The sequence below is a fragment of the Thamnophis sirtalis genome, unplaced genomic scaffold, assembly GCF_051295495.1.
Source record: "Thamnophis sirtalis isolate CommonGarterSnake01/CBP01778 unplaced genomic scaffold, rThaSir2_p1.2 scaffold_13, whole genome shotgun sequence".
Lineage (NCBI taxonomy): Eukaryota > Metazoa > Chordata > Lepidosauria > Squamata > Natricidae > Thamnophis > Thamnophis sirtalis.
The window spans coordinates 33,708,553-33,722,909 of NW_028261393.1; the positions used below are offsets into that span (position 1 = coordinate 33,708,553).

At 47.1% G+C, this 14,357-nt stretch overlaps 2 protein-coding genes across 5 annotated transcripts in view; both read left to right on the plus strand.

Moving 5' to 3' along the window:
• ARHGEF9 (Cdc42 guanine nucleotide exchange factor 9) overlaps positions 1-14,357 on the plus strand; it is a 334,089-nt gene that overhangs the window by 149,648 nt on the left and 170,084 nt on the right. The window contains exon 1 of one of the 4 annotated variants that reach the window (XM_087728134.1): positions 9,649-9,746. The exons of 2 other annotated variants lie outside the window; for them this stretch is intronic. The gene's annotated coding sequence lies outside the window, so the exon portion shown is untranslated. Of the gene's footprint in view, positions 1-9,648; positions 9,747-14,021; positions 14,352-14,357 lie in introns of those variants that run through there. One more of the 4 variants, XM_087728133.1, reaches the window with a different exon arrangement.
• On the plus strand, positions 9,316-9,632 carry LOC148043133 (uncharacterized). The gene has a single exon (XM_087728135.1). It carries the CDS (start codon positions 9,316-9,318, stop codon positions 9,496-9,498), a length of 183 nt encoding a protein of 60 aa, XP_087584261.1. The 3' UTR covers positions 9,499-9,632.

The following is a 14,357-nucleotide window of genomic DNA, read 5'->3' on the forward strand; positions in this document are numbered from 1 at the left end:
GAAAGATAACGATCTAATCAGCAATGCAGTAGAGTAAATGGCTGGTATTGATATATGGAAATTGTTCCCAGATCAGACACCTGATACTTTCATTCTCCCCTTCCAAATCTTCCTGAATGATTCATCTATTCCTAGAATTACTCAGTTTCTTCTAACCTACATGTGAGCAGGAGCAGAAATCCTATTATTGATCTTGCGGCTTGGAGATTATGGCTGTTATAGGCCAATTATCTGAAGTAATGCATAGGGAGAGTTAATTCCTTAGAATCTAAGGAGTCCCATAACCTTAATTCCCAGATGACAGAATGCCTTAAAAAAAATCTCCATTGAATAAAGTACCTGGCTCTATTTTTGTTTCTTTCTTGTTGTACTTATGCTACAAACTCAACCATTTGCTGTTCTTGTTTCCATAATATTGGAAATCAGTTTGCATTTCACATAGAAATCCCATTGGGCAAACCACATATTACTTACTTATTATTTATTTATATCTTCCCTTTGTTATTTTTTTTACAAATACCTCAAGGCAGCAAACATATCCAACCTACCTTCTTCCTATTTTCCACACAACAACAACCCTGTAAGGTGGGCTGGACTTGGACAGAAGGACTGGCTAAAGGTCACCCAGTTGATTTTCATGCCTCGTGTATCCAGCCTTCAGCTCAATACATCCAGCAATTAGAATCTGCCATTTATGGTCAATGATGCCACTGTTGAAGGTTTCCCCAATATTCAGCCAGAATCTACTTGCCATAACCTTACTCCATGACCTACGTTCTGTAATGGAGAATGGGTCTCGACCTGCTTCTGGCTGACTCTCTTTCCACTGTTCGGTGAGTGCACTACCTCCTCTCTTAGTCTTGAGAAGACTACTCATTTTTTAGCTCTTCATCTTTATTGCCATACTCTGACCCTTTCCTAATTCCACTCAATCCTGCCTAAAACGATGCCCAGAATTCAATATAGCACTGAAAGGAGAAATCCAAAGTTGATTGGTCGTCTTTAGGCAGATGAGATAGAAGATTCAAATAGAGCAGGCAAAGTCAAGGCAAAAGACATCAGGCAACAGGACCTTGGATAGCTCCCAAGGGCTCCCATTGGCTGAAGATCTCTCTTTTTGGGATAGGGCAACTGTCCTCTCAACTCAATAGTTTTATGGTAGCAACTATTGTCTGTTAAGTACAGGGATAGTCAGCTTATGATCAGTGGCTATTCACAGAGATGACAGACCTTCTCAGGCTTATTCAAGACCCATATTTGAAGTTCTGACAGCCTCCCTGTCATGTGATTGCATTTGTGGCACTCGGCAGCCAGCCAGCCTGCATTTATAACCATGTGCATGACTGTAATTTCTGATGTTAAACACGCTGGTGTTTACTTCCGGTTTTTGGCAAAAAAAAGTCCATTATGGACAACGGATTTGGTTAACCACTGTGGCATTTGCTTAATGCCCAGGGTGTTTGCTTTATTTCCACTATACAAATGGTCATAAAATTAAGTGTGGTCCACAGTGACCTGCTAACAATAGCCATAATTTATGACTGTAATTCTGGTTTCAGTTATGGTTATAATTTGAGGACTACATGTAGTCAATTGTAATCACTTTTAGAAGTGGGCAGGGAGAGATTGTGCCTGAATGGACAGTAGGACTTCCTAAAGGGTGTTTGTACTAAAAGGTGGAGAACAAAGGAAGAGCTTTAGTTTGGTGACCCCTGATCTATCCTGGTTGTGGGGGGATCACCTTCCCAGGGTCTTTGAATGCATGCTGAAATCACAGGGGTGGGGCACAAGGAATAGTTGTAGATATTCAGATTTTTTTTTTTTGCACTAAAATATAATAGTGGAAATTTGCCAGATACCATATTGGAAAAGACTGTTTTAGACAAATAGTATCTTCAAGTCCTCTCGACAGACTTAATCAAATCACTGCTGACAGATACGAATAAACCCCAGGGGTGTAGAATTCAAAATACCAGTAGGTGCTTTGTTGTGCTATACCTATTTCACAGGAATCTTCCCAGACAGGCAGATTCAGCTGGGAAAGACTAGTTGAGGCTCAATGACATTCAAGGACAGTCAGACTTGTATTCTCTTGTGTTTATCTAATGAGTCCATGCTAATTCCCTGTTTGATCCCTGCTTCCTACTGGGATGGTTGTTGTCCAACAACAATAGGACAAAACTCAGGAAGAAATCCTAGCCAAAGTGGCTTAGTTTACACTGAAAATTAAATTCCTCCAGATTATTTCTATCGCATTAAGTTAGATTTGTTTTCCTATGAACTTCTAAGATATTGAAACATTTTCTGAACTAAACAGCACTCAAAGCAGGCTCAGGTACAGCAGAGGTGGAATCCTCTTGGTTTGGACCGGTTCGGCAGAACTGGTAGTGGTGATGGCTGGCTGGCCATGCCCCTGAACTAGCCCGATCAGACGCTTGCCCTGCCTTGCCTTTGCCATGTGGATCCACAGAACTGCCTCCTCCTGCCTAAACACAGGTAAGCATTTGCACGAGCCTTGCTCCCCCTCCCCACTGGCCAGCATCTCCCAAAGCTTCTGGTGTTGCAGCTGCCCCCCTCCCTGCCCCTTGGAGCTCCAAGCGGCAGGCGGTGTGGCGGGGGTGAGCTCTCAGCACTTTTTCCACTGGTGGGAAAAAATGCTGAGGGGAATCCTCACTCACCTTTCGCCAGCTGCCTGGAGCTTCAAATAGTAGCTGGGGGGGGGCAGAGGCGCTGAGTTCCAAGTGGCGGGTAAAAGGTGAGCAAGGATCCCCCTCAGCATTTTTCCTGCCAGTGGAAAAAGTACTGAGAGCTCATCCCACCACCGCCTGGCGCTCCAAGCGGAAGAGGTCCTCACCTGTTGCAAAGAAGTGGTGGCTCTGGGTGCACCATGCCTGCTTCGTTCTCTTTGAGAGCTGCTTTGCAAACAAGGTGCAAAGCGGGTCTCAAAGAGAACAAAGTGGGTGTGGTGCACCCAGAGCCGCTGCTTCTTCGCAACAGCCAAGGATGGAAGAATTCACTCAGGAGTGAAGCCAGTAAGGAAGACAACCAGGTGGAGGGAGGCATAGCCTGAGCTCTCTGAGACGGGTAAACAAGTGTGGGGAGGTGAAGGGGGGAGAGAAGAGAGAGCGCTGGACAGGAGCCACAAGAGGAGGAGGAGGGTGGAGGCTCTTCTTCTTTGCCCCTGCCTGGAGAAGGATGCTTCTGGTGCAGGAGACTGAGAGAGGGAGACTCAAGGTGGCTCTCCAGCCTAACCCAGAGGCAGCTGGTGGTTGCTCTTGCCCTCAGGCAACGGCTCCGCCTCCTTCCCCCTCAAGCCTGGCAAGGAAGCCCGCTCCTCTTGCTGAGTTGTCTCCCCGCCAGCCAGAAAAACCAGTTAAGGGCAGAGACTGCTCCTCCCACCCTCCCATCAAATCCACCCAAGGAAGGAGAAAGAGAGAGGGGTGGGGGGAGACTGGCTCAGCCGAGCTGCCTCTTCCCATGGTCTCTGCCCTTAACTGCTTCTTCTGGCTTGGGGAGAGGCAGCTCAGCCTCTGGATCTGACAGGAGGAGCAGCCTTCCTTGCCGGGCTTGAGGGAGGGATGGAGGCAGAGCTGTTGCTCTGAAGGGGGAGGGAAGGTCTCTCCCAAGTCTGTCCATCAGTATGCGGATGATACACAGTTGTATCTGTCCGCCCTGTGCCATCTCAGTGAAGCGGTTGACGTGATGTGTCAGTGCCTTGAGGCTGTTAGGGTCTGGATGGGGGTTAACAAGCTTGCACTCAATCCGGATAAGACCGAGTGGCTGGTGTGTTTCCCTCCCACTAATTGGCCAAGTTTTCCATCTCTCAGGCTGGGGGGTCAAACAGTACGCCCCTCAGACAGGGTTCGCAATTTGGGAGTCCTCCTGGACCCACAGCTGACTTTTGAACACCACTTGTCGGCTGTGACCAGGGGGGCATTTGCCCAGGTTCGCCTGGTGCACCAGTTGCGTCCCTACCTGAACCGGGAGGCCCTCACAACAGTCACTCGTGCCCTTGTGACCTCAAGACTGGACTACTGCAACGTGCTCTACATGGGGCAGCCCTTGAAGAGCATTTGGAGACTTCAGCTTGTCCAGAATGCAGCCGCGCGAGCGACTGTGGGTGCACCTTGGTACACCCACGTTACACCTATCCTCCGCGAGCTGCACTGGCTGCCTATTGGTCTTCGGATACACTTCAAGGTGCTAGTCGTCACTTATAAAGCCCTTCATGGTATTGGACCTGGGTACTTGAGAGACCGCCTGCTGCCAATTACCTCCAATAGACCGATTAGATCCCACAGATTAGGCCTCCTCCGAATTCCATCCACTGGCCAATGCCGACTGGCGACCACCCGGAGGAGGGCCTACTCTGTGGCTGCTCTGGCCCTCTGGAACGAGCTCCCCATGGAGATTCGAACCCTCACCACCCTCCAGGCCTTCCGCAAAGCCCTTAAAACCTGGCTGTTCCGACAGGCCTGGGGCTAATGAACTTTTGTCCCCCCTCGAATGGTATGGTTGTTGTGTGCTTTTAAATTGTGGTATTGTTTTGTTTCGTGTTTTTTCTTTTCCTTATTTTTACCCCCCCCCCCTTGACTTGGGTTGTGAGCTGCCCTGAGTCCCCTTCGGGGAAAAGGGCAGCATAGAAATATAATAAATGAAAGAATGAAATGAAATGTCTTCTTTCTTGCCCTCCTGCGGCATCAGTCCGTAGGGGGAGGGCACGGACTGTTTGGGGCTGAGGTAGAAGCAGCCGTGGTGGTGGGGAAAGCGAGACTTCTTTGCCAGCCACCCAGCAGAAATTTTCACCGGTCAGTGGGCGTAGCTAAGGGGGCATGTGACTGAGTGGGCATGTATGTGAGTGATGTCAAGTTGGCCACACCCACTCAGTCACATGCCCCCTAGCCACGCTCACCGAACCAGTAGTAACAAATTTTGAAAGCCATCCCTAATGTACAGGTAGTTCTCAACTTACAGCAATTTATTTAGTGCCAGTTCAAAATTACAATGGCACTGAAAAGTGACTTACGACAGTTTTTCACACTTATGACTGTTGCAGGATTTTCATGGTCACATGATCAAAGTTCAGACACTTGGCAACTGACTCGTATTTAAGACTTTTGCAGTGTCCCAAGATCATGTGATCCTCTTTTACCACCTTCTGACAAGCAAAGTCAAGGGGGAAGCCAGATTCACTTAACAACAGTGTTATTAACTTAACAACTGCAGTGATTTACTTAACAACTTGGGGCAAGAAAGTTGTAACATAGGGCATAATTCACTTAACAAATGTCTTACTTAGCAACAGAAATTTTGGGCTCAATTGTGGTTGTAAGTCAAGGATTGTCTGTATATGTTGTCTGATTAAGATGACCTTACCAAGAGTTACAAAATGAATTGCTTTTGTGGATGTGTCACAGACGCACACGTTACAATTAATGCACAATGGATAAAGGTTACCTCATGGGAGGTTGTGAATCTCTAACCTCAGAAGGCCATGTTGCCCTTTTATTGATGGTCTTGACTGATTAACTCATCTCCATTGTGAAACAAAGATGGTGATTCAACTGAATGGAATCAACAATGCCACTGTATGAAATTATGGTGAGACTACAGTTGAAATGCTGCATTTTGGTCATTACAGCTCTAAAGGGTATCTCATAATCGGGAAAATGTGCAAAAAAGTGCAATGGACATAATTAGGAGGCTTATAGCAGTTTTTCTATGAGCAAAGACTGCAAGATTGGAGAAAGCTATACACAGCCATGTATTATAATGGAAAATGTGTCTAGAACATTTTTGTTTGTAACATTTCACATAAAAATATTTTTTTCAACTTTTGTTTTAAAAGCTCTGATCTGCTCATATGATGTGGTGTTTTTGCACTTAATTAATGGGTGGATGGCCAAAGGGAGGATCTGAATGTCTAGTTTTAAGCCATCTATTAAGATAGGCTGGGAATTGTACCTGGACGGTGCAGGAAATGTACTTGCACTGGCACTGAGCTCCGGCCTATTTCATGTATGGCAAGTAGAATAGAAGTAAGTATATATGTTTAAGTGGTGAAGTAGTGATGAGATTAGGCATTTGAATTAGTTTATCAAGTCCCAGAAGCTGGAATATATTTAAAGTCATGCACACTTTCAGAAAAATGCATCGAGTACTCATTCATTTAAATGCATCATTCGGAGTAGCTTCCAGTCATTAACTTCCAGTTGGAAATGGGTCACAATTAATAGCCAGAGAGAGATGTTGAGTGCCCTGAAAGCTTTCTATCTTAGTTAGTGAAACAATATCATGCCAAATAGACTTGCTATTATGGTCAGATCTGCAGAGGGAACAGCCATGGCACTTGTGGGTGGGGAAGAATTGAAACACTCTGCATGAATCTACGAGCAGCAGCCTAACCTGAATCATGTTTAGTAAAGCAGGATTTGGAACCACAAGACAATTTCATCGAATCATAGGGCTGGAAGGGACCTTGGAGGCCAACTAGTCCGTCCAACTACCTCATGCAGGAGTACTTGCATTATTTCAGACAAATGCCTGTCCAGTCGCTTCTTGAAAACCTCCAGCAATGGAGCACCCAAAAGTCTGGGAGTCAGGCTGTTCCATTGATTGTTTTCACTGACAGGAGATTCCTCCTTATTTCCAGGTTGGATCTCCCCCTGAAAAGCTTCCACCCAGGGTTTCTTATCCTGCCCTTGGGTGCTATGGAGAAGCCCTTCAAGTAACAGCATAACAGAGAGGAATCTTGGGGGTCTTCTATCCCAACCCCCACTCAAGCAGGACATCCCATGCTCGTGATGGAGAACCTATGGCATATGTGCCACAGATGGCACGCAGAGCCCTCTCTCTGGGCACACCAGCCGTTATCCCAGCCCAGCTCCACCGCGCATGCATGCACCCCCCCTGGCTAGCTGGTCTTCGGGTCTCTACCATGCATGCACAGGGGGGCAGGGCGCATGCAGGGGACATGCATGCACATGCATGGGGGCGAGACACGTGAGGGCATTCACATCACATTTTGGGGGCTTATGCATGTGCGCACTCCCTACACCCCGTTTTGGGCCTGGAAAGCCTCCTGCACCAACCTGGAAGCCAAAAATGGGCACGAGGGTTGGGGTGCATACGCAGGCAGCGCTTGCATTTGGGGCTTTTGTGTGTGCATGCGCTTTGGGCCCTCGGCACCAAAAAGGTTAGCCAGTCGTATCCTCTACCATTTCAGACATGGTTGTCCAATCTCTTCTTAAGAACCGCCAACTTTAGAAGATGTGATAGGAGATGTGATACCAGTCTTTCAAAATCTGAAGGTTTGCCACAAAGAAGACAGTATAAATTTATCTCCCATAATTTCTAAATTGAGAACCATGGGTGGAAACTAAGATCCAAGCATGGAATAACCAGAAATTTCCTGACTGTGCAGCTATTAAGCAATGGAAGAGTCTGCCTAATGGAAGAATCACAGAGGGTTCCCTCTTTGTGCGTGGTTTTTAAGCAAAAGTAGCCACTCATCTGGGATGTTCTGAGGACTCCTGGTGGACAGCCAGAAGTCCTACCTCCATTCCAACCCTATGGTTCCATAATGTGATTTATATTCCCAAGCGGTGTATTTGAGTTTAGTGGTTTCTTGCTTCATGTTTTGGGCAAACCCCATTATGGACTGTAGACTGTAATTAATGACTTAATACAAGTTGAGAATGGAAGTTAGGTGTTGTTGGCATGAGGGCAAAACAGCACTGGGGATTAAATTTTAGAACACACAAAAAGAAACATTGGACAAGCAAGCTGGTTTGAAAGTTGTGAAGATCCATTTTTCTGAAGAATGTGGCACTTTAGAGCTTTTGGGTTTCCTAGAACAGGGGTGTCAAACTCAATTTCATTGAAGGCCACATCAGGGTTGTGTTTGATCTGGGGGTGGGGGGAGAACGTAGCCAGCTCAACTTCACTCGTGTCAGGGGCACCTATGGTAGCCTGAGTGCTCCGCCAGTGAAAATGGGCTCCCAAGCTCCTATTTCGGTCTGGATGGTCTCCTGCAACCCTCTGCCAGCAAAAATGGAGGTTGGGAGGGCCGCCTGGGGCCCTCTCGAGGCCCGTTTTCACTGACAGAGGCGCCATGGGCAGTCCTTCACTGTTTCCAGGGTGGCCCTGTGGGCCAGATCTGGTCTTGAGTTTGACACCCCTGTGCTAGAAGTAACTTGAAATGTCTGTGGGGGCCTCTTATTTTGATAGTCCAACGACCTCTGTGTGTTTTAACTATGGTAATTTAAAGCATGCTTCCTTCTAAAGACAATGTCCAGTGATGACATGGCCACTGATGAGGGCAGTCTTTGTTTCAGCTGTGGCACATCATAGATGTCACATTATTCCAACATACAAATGAGTGACAAATAGAAATGAATATTTGTAACTCAGGATTGAAATGAGAGCTCCTAGGTGCTCTCTGAGCTTGTTTTCTTGCAGACGTTTCATTACCCAACTAGGTAACATCATCCGTGCTAGACAATAAACTAATGAGTGCCTTTCAGGTCTTTCACAGCTTTCCATATGGGTCTCTTCCCAGTTGAAGCAGTTTTGTCACTATATGCGTGGCTGTGTGTGTCATATGACTGAAAGTTTTTCCCCTGCTAGAAATAACCTGTGGATAGAAAAATAGCATCTTCTGGTTCTGAGCCTAGTTTTTAGTAGGGGAGATGATTAGAGAGGGAGGAGAGAGAATGATGACAGATGTAGATAAATGATAGCTAGATTATATGTGTGTATGTATGTATGTATGTATGTAGGTAGGTAGGTAGGTAGGTAGGTAGGTAGGTATGCGATAAATGATAGACAAGTAATGTGGATGGATGAATGGATGAAAGACAGGTTTTAGGTGGGGGGTGCTTCTCTTCCCCCCCGCAAAAAAAACCTCGCAGGATCGCATTTGAGCGAACCGTTTCCTCCCGAGGGGTCGCCAAAGGGATCTGTCCCGACCAAGAGCGCGAACGTAGCGTCCGCGGAGGCGAAGACCCTCCCGGGGAGCGCCGGACTGGCGGCCGCTTCCCTGCCCGGCGCTCGCTCCCCGTCTTGGCTGGACTTGGCCCGGCGGCGGCGGCGGCTTCGGATCTACGCGAGGCAGGGAGCGCGCGCGCGTCCCCGCCGGCCCCCGCGGCTCCCTCCTGAGCCCCCGGCGGCGCGCCCGCCGCCCCCTCCCTGCCTCCCTCGGCGGCGGCGGCGGCAGCAGCCCCCCTCCCTGCCTGCGTCCCCCCACGGCGGCGGCGGCAGCGAGAGCCGCGGGCCATTTCTTCGCAGCCGGCTGCCGTCGAGCATGGTGGCTGTATGGACAGTCTGGCCGAGCAGCGGTTGACAGCGCCCGGCCTGCCCGCCCCGCCGCACCTGGAGCACTACAGCGTCTTGCACTGCACCATGACCCTGGACGTCCAGACGGTGGTGGTCTTCTCCGTCATCGTGCTGCTGCTGCTGGTCAACGTGATCCTCATGTTCTTCCTGGGCACCCGCTGAAGGAAGGGAGGAAGGAAGGACGGGCGCGTGTCTCCCTCTCCGCACCTGCCCTGCCCTGCCGCGGCCCCCCGCTCTTCCTCGGGCTGGAGGCGGCAGCCCTCCCGGCATCAGCCGCCACCGTCCCCGGCCCCCCGCTTGACTCCGCCCGCCCGCCGCCCGCCGCCGAGGAGCCTCCTGGGCCCGCTACGGCGGGGCCTCGCTTCGCGGCGGGGGCTCGGAGCAGCCGCGCGATTCAACATGGCCTCGCTGTGAGCTTGTGACGTTGGTAACTTCTGCCTCGTTCGCCGCTCTCGTCTCCGCCGGGTCCCCACTGGTGCCGGACGGGTGGGAGTGGGTTGGGGGTGGCGATGGGCCGGCGGGCTCCGCGGTCCTCAGCCGCCTACGGCCTCGCCTTCGGGAATCTGGAACCTCCCTCCCCCGCGGCAAACTCCGCCGGGCGTGCTTGCATGTCTGCATAGTACACGGGAGCGTGCCTGCACACGTACCTCCGGGGGGACGTGCGCACGTGCTGCATGCAGGTCGGCTGAGCTCGGCCGCCCCACAGCTGCCTTGGCGCGACCTCCGACGCGGGCGGGAACTGCCTTGGGGCTCACTGTCGAGCTTGCGTTCCCCTGGTTAAAAGTGGGTTGCGGCTATCCCGTTGTATGAAAGCAACCCCTCTAGTTACCTTTTGGTCGGGTTTAGGAGACGGACTCTGAAAAACGAGGGGATTCAGTGGTCTAGTTAAGTGTCTTGAAGGAAAGCTGCTGGCTTCTTTTGCATTCTCTTTTAGGCAGGATCAGTGGCGGATTTTGTTTGTATGTGTGTTGTGTATACACATATAATGCATATTATAAGGGAGAGTTTAAATACTCTTTTTTCACATCAAATCATTTTCATAGGTCTATCTATTGATCTATCTATCAAAATGACCTGATGTAAAAGAACAGTACTTAAACTCTTGGTAATGTATACATATGTACTTTTGTGTACATATGTATCTATATATGTCTATACATTGAATATCCAGTTTGCCAAGAAAATGTCTTCAAAGTGAAGGCTACAAGAGCTTGCACTGAGAGATGCTACAGGAAAGGGAACATGGTGAACAGCTTGAGCCACAGTTGAGGGATTGGGCATTAGCAAAGTGGTGTATGTGTTTGTGTAAGTGTGTGTATCTTGTTTGATTCTGTTGCCTTGACAGCGTGACTTGAATCCCCAATCTACCAACATCCTCCCATGTTACTCGCCTCAACAGGCTGAAAATGCAACAAGCTGCTGTTGCAAGTTTCCACCTTCACAGATGAGTAGAAAAAATAGGGTTTTGATTTTTTTTTAACAATTTCCCTTTTCATCCTTTTTAAAATAAAAAGAGCGGAGGGAGGGGATAAGATGCAAATCTTGACCAATTGCAAAAGTAACCTAGTACCAGAAGGGCTGACTTTAATTGACCCTGATTTCATTCAGAACAGAAGTCTCAAATTGCATCTTACCAGATAAGAAAAAGATGAATTGCGTGACACCAGGTAAAAGATGCCCACTAATTTTTCTGTTAAAAGTGGTCCTAAAAGGAGAAGTATATCACACATGTCAAAGAGTTTAGAGTAGCAGGGATGCACAGGAAAACCATGTGGGTTGCAGTGAAGGCATTACTTTAGGTGGTATGCCTCTCCTCCAATTTAGGGTACTGTTGCCTTTTCCTTTTGAAATATTTCAAAAAATATCTCCCCTGGTGTTGCTGCAGAGCAAACATTTCCAAATTATCCCTTTTCTACCATAAATGATCAGGGTTGTCATAAATATAAATCTAACCAGATACAACCAGGAATGGCTTCCCTATAGACAATGTAACACAGAGCAGGGCAGATTTAAGCATCTGGAAAATGTTTTTTTTGTTGTTGTTTTTTTTTGGATTTAAATACAAGGTAGCAGCAATCACCAGTTTAAAGTACAAATTATTAAACTATGTTTAGTAGTGGTGGGCACAAATGGAAGGGAAGGGTTTAAATAAACATTTTTAATTTTAATTTTCATAAATTTTTCGTAAATTTTGAAGTGTTATCTCAATTTCCAACTTTTCTTTCGTGTTGGGAAGGTGATGGTAAACACCGGGACCAGCCTGAATTTTCTGCAATTTCAAATAAAGGGTGTTTGGAAATAAGTAAAAAATAGATAAGCGTCTTAAGCTGTTAGAGCCAGAAGGAAGGTTAGAAGCTGTGTGCCTAAAGAGATCTGAATCACCAATCTGCCTATGGCTGGGTGCTGTTGATAATAGCAATGATTGCTTAAGGACTTGACAACTATTATTGTAATAGAAGATACAGTTTGAATTGGCAAGGACTTGGGCTTCTAGTAAACCTTTCTAAAAAATATCTACATACTATCTCTCTCTTCTTGCCCCCCTATTTATTAATATAGACATAGAATTTAACACAGAATTACAGAGTTGGAAGAGACCGTGGAGGTCTTCTAGTTCAACCCCCTGCATGAACAAAAGACCATATACCATTTCAGACAAATGGCAAATTAAACAAATTAGTGTGACCTCTCTTTTTTAGGAAAAAGTTGATTATGTTTCTTCTTTTGATCTTGGATCGGTGGAGATTTGGTCAGAGCTGTGGAGGAGTTGGAAGAAGGAAGGATATCTCAGAATGTTACTGCTGTCCATAACATTAGTGCTGAACATGTTGGCCCAAAAACATTGTTTTAGGGATGTGCGTGGTGATGAAACAGTGCTACCATCAGCATCATGTTGGTGGGCAATTGTGTGTGTTTGTTTGTTTATGTGTGTGTGTATGTGTGTGTATGTTTGTAGCATTCTATCATTTTTTACACCTCAGGGAGCCCTTTGGAAGGAGGATTATGTGGGATGCATTTCAGCAAAATCAGACAATTTTAGGTATGTTAAATTAGAGATGTAGATTAGCTGATGGCTACAGGCAGGCATGCTGCTTCTCTTGCTTGAGAGTAAGGTATGTTCTAGGATACAGGTCGTCCTTGACTTACAACAGTTCATTTAATGACCATTCAAAGTTACATCACTTAAAAAAGTGACTTTATGACCGTTTTTTCCACAGTTATGATTATTGCAGCATCCTCATGGCCATGTGACCAAGATTCGGATGCCTGGCAACTGGTTCATATTTATGACGGTTGCAGTATCCCAGGGTTACATGATCCCCTTTTGCAACTTTCTGACAAGCAAATATCAAATATCCAAAATGTTGGAGTTTACACATGTTGTCGAACTGCATGTGACTGGAAAGCCAGGGAGTTAGATGAGACAAAGCAGAAACAAAGAAATCTAGAGTCTTAATTGGGTCAAGGAATATTGATGTGTGGAAAACAGCTTGCGGCCTTCCTCCCTGCGCTTTGGTTCCTGGCCTCCATCACTCTCAGTCAGCAGGACCAGCGGCAAAGGAACATGGGAATTGAAATTCTAAAGCTTCTGCATTGTTGCAAACTGCCAGCTCCTGTTGTCAATTCAACCTGAGTTTTAGAGAAGCCCCAAAGCCACAATGGTCAAAAAACAGACAATGTACCAGAGTTTGGCTTTCACAATGACAGATGAACAGTAGCTCTGTAGTCATCTTCTAACTAATAGGGCTAATAGTAACGGCAGAATACTCTGAGGGTGGATGAAACTTTGTGGAAAGCTTTGCACAGCATCCTGTCTCAACAGATTCCAAATCCTCACCTTGGCCTAAAGAAAGAATTCCTGAAGTTAACGAGGCTTTCTGGTTAAAGGCCATTTGTAAAGGTAGAGGGGCCCCTGAAGACTGGATCTGGTCATTTGGAATTGGAAAAGTAAATCTTTGGTGGTCCAAATGTAGCTACAAGCTAAAAGAGCTTCTCTTTGGTTGCCTTCTCTTTGCAGCAGGGAAACACAACCCTGAAAATTAATCCTTGAGGTGGTTCGATCTCAAATCTTCCCTGAATTCTCCTGCAGACTTCAGTTTTTGCTTTCTGGCCTTGGAAAGGGCTCCAAAATTGGACATTTACTCTGTGGCACAATTAGGATTAATCCAGAACCCCAATATTCTCCCCCTCCCCAGCTTTTTCCCCACTTTGTATACCCTGCCTGGGTTAAGTCAGAGGCGGAGAGGCTGTGGAAGGGGAGAGTGAGCTGAGTCCCACACAGAACCGGATGCTGAATTGGTGGAGATTTCCTCCCGACAACAGTAATGCAAGAGATGAAGAGCCCAGCTAATAACTAAGGCTGCCTGCATGTTGCAGCTGGAAACCGTCAATGCCTGAGTGCCTCCTTAAAGCAGCCTTAAAATTATTGGCTGCCATTTCCAAGCAGGAGGCTGTTGAGTGTATCATAGCAACTCCTGTATCATTGTATGGCTTGGGGGGGGGGGGGTGAGAGGGAGAGGGGAGGGGGAAAGGAGGAATCCATTTCTCCTTAGCTGCAATCCAGTGCTTTTACACTCTAGGTCCCTTTATAGATCACAGAACCACATTTTGCATCCTCCCAGTTCTCCAGGTTCTTCAGGGGAAGGAAAGTCACATTTCCCCATTTCTGGATCATCTGTGCAAAACCCAGGTGCAAAATCCGCAGATGGTGTGCTTGAAGCTGCCTTTTTTCAAAAGATGGAGTAGATGCTCTTTTAATTTTATTTTTTATTCTTAGTGCTGTCCTGGATCTCTCTTTCCTGTCCTGACCAGTCTTTTCTTATGCATCCCCCCTCCTCCTCACCAGCTAGGTTTTGAATTTCACATGCTGAGGGGTGGTAGTGATGGGAAATCGCCACGATATTTTGGTCTGGTGTTTACTGTCCTGGAATTAAAAGCTAGATAATGAAAACTCTCCACTGCCGAGGAGGAGAAGCACCGGCGAGGATTTGCTGCTGATCCCCCCATTTCAGGCAGTGAGT

Excerpts from the sequence above, each read along its gene's own strand:
- LOC148043133 (XM_087728135.1), top strand. The coding sequence starts at position 9,316 with ATGGACAGTCTGGCCGAGCAGCGGTTGACAGCGCCCGGCCTGCCCGCC.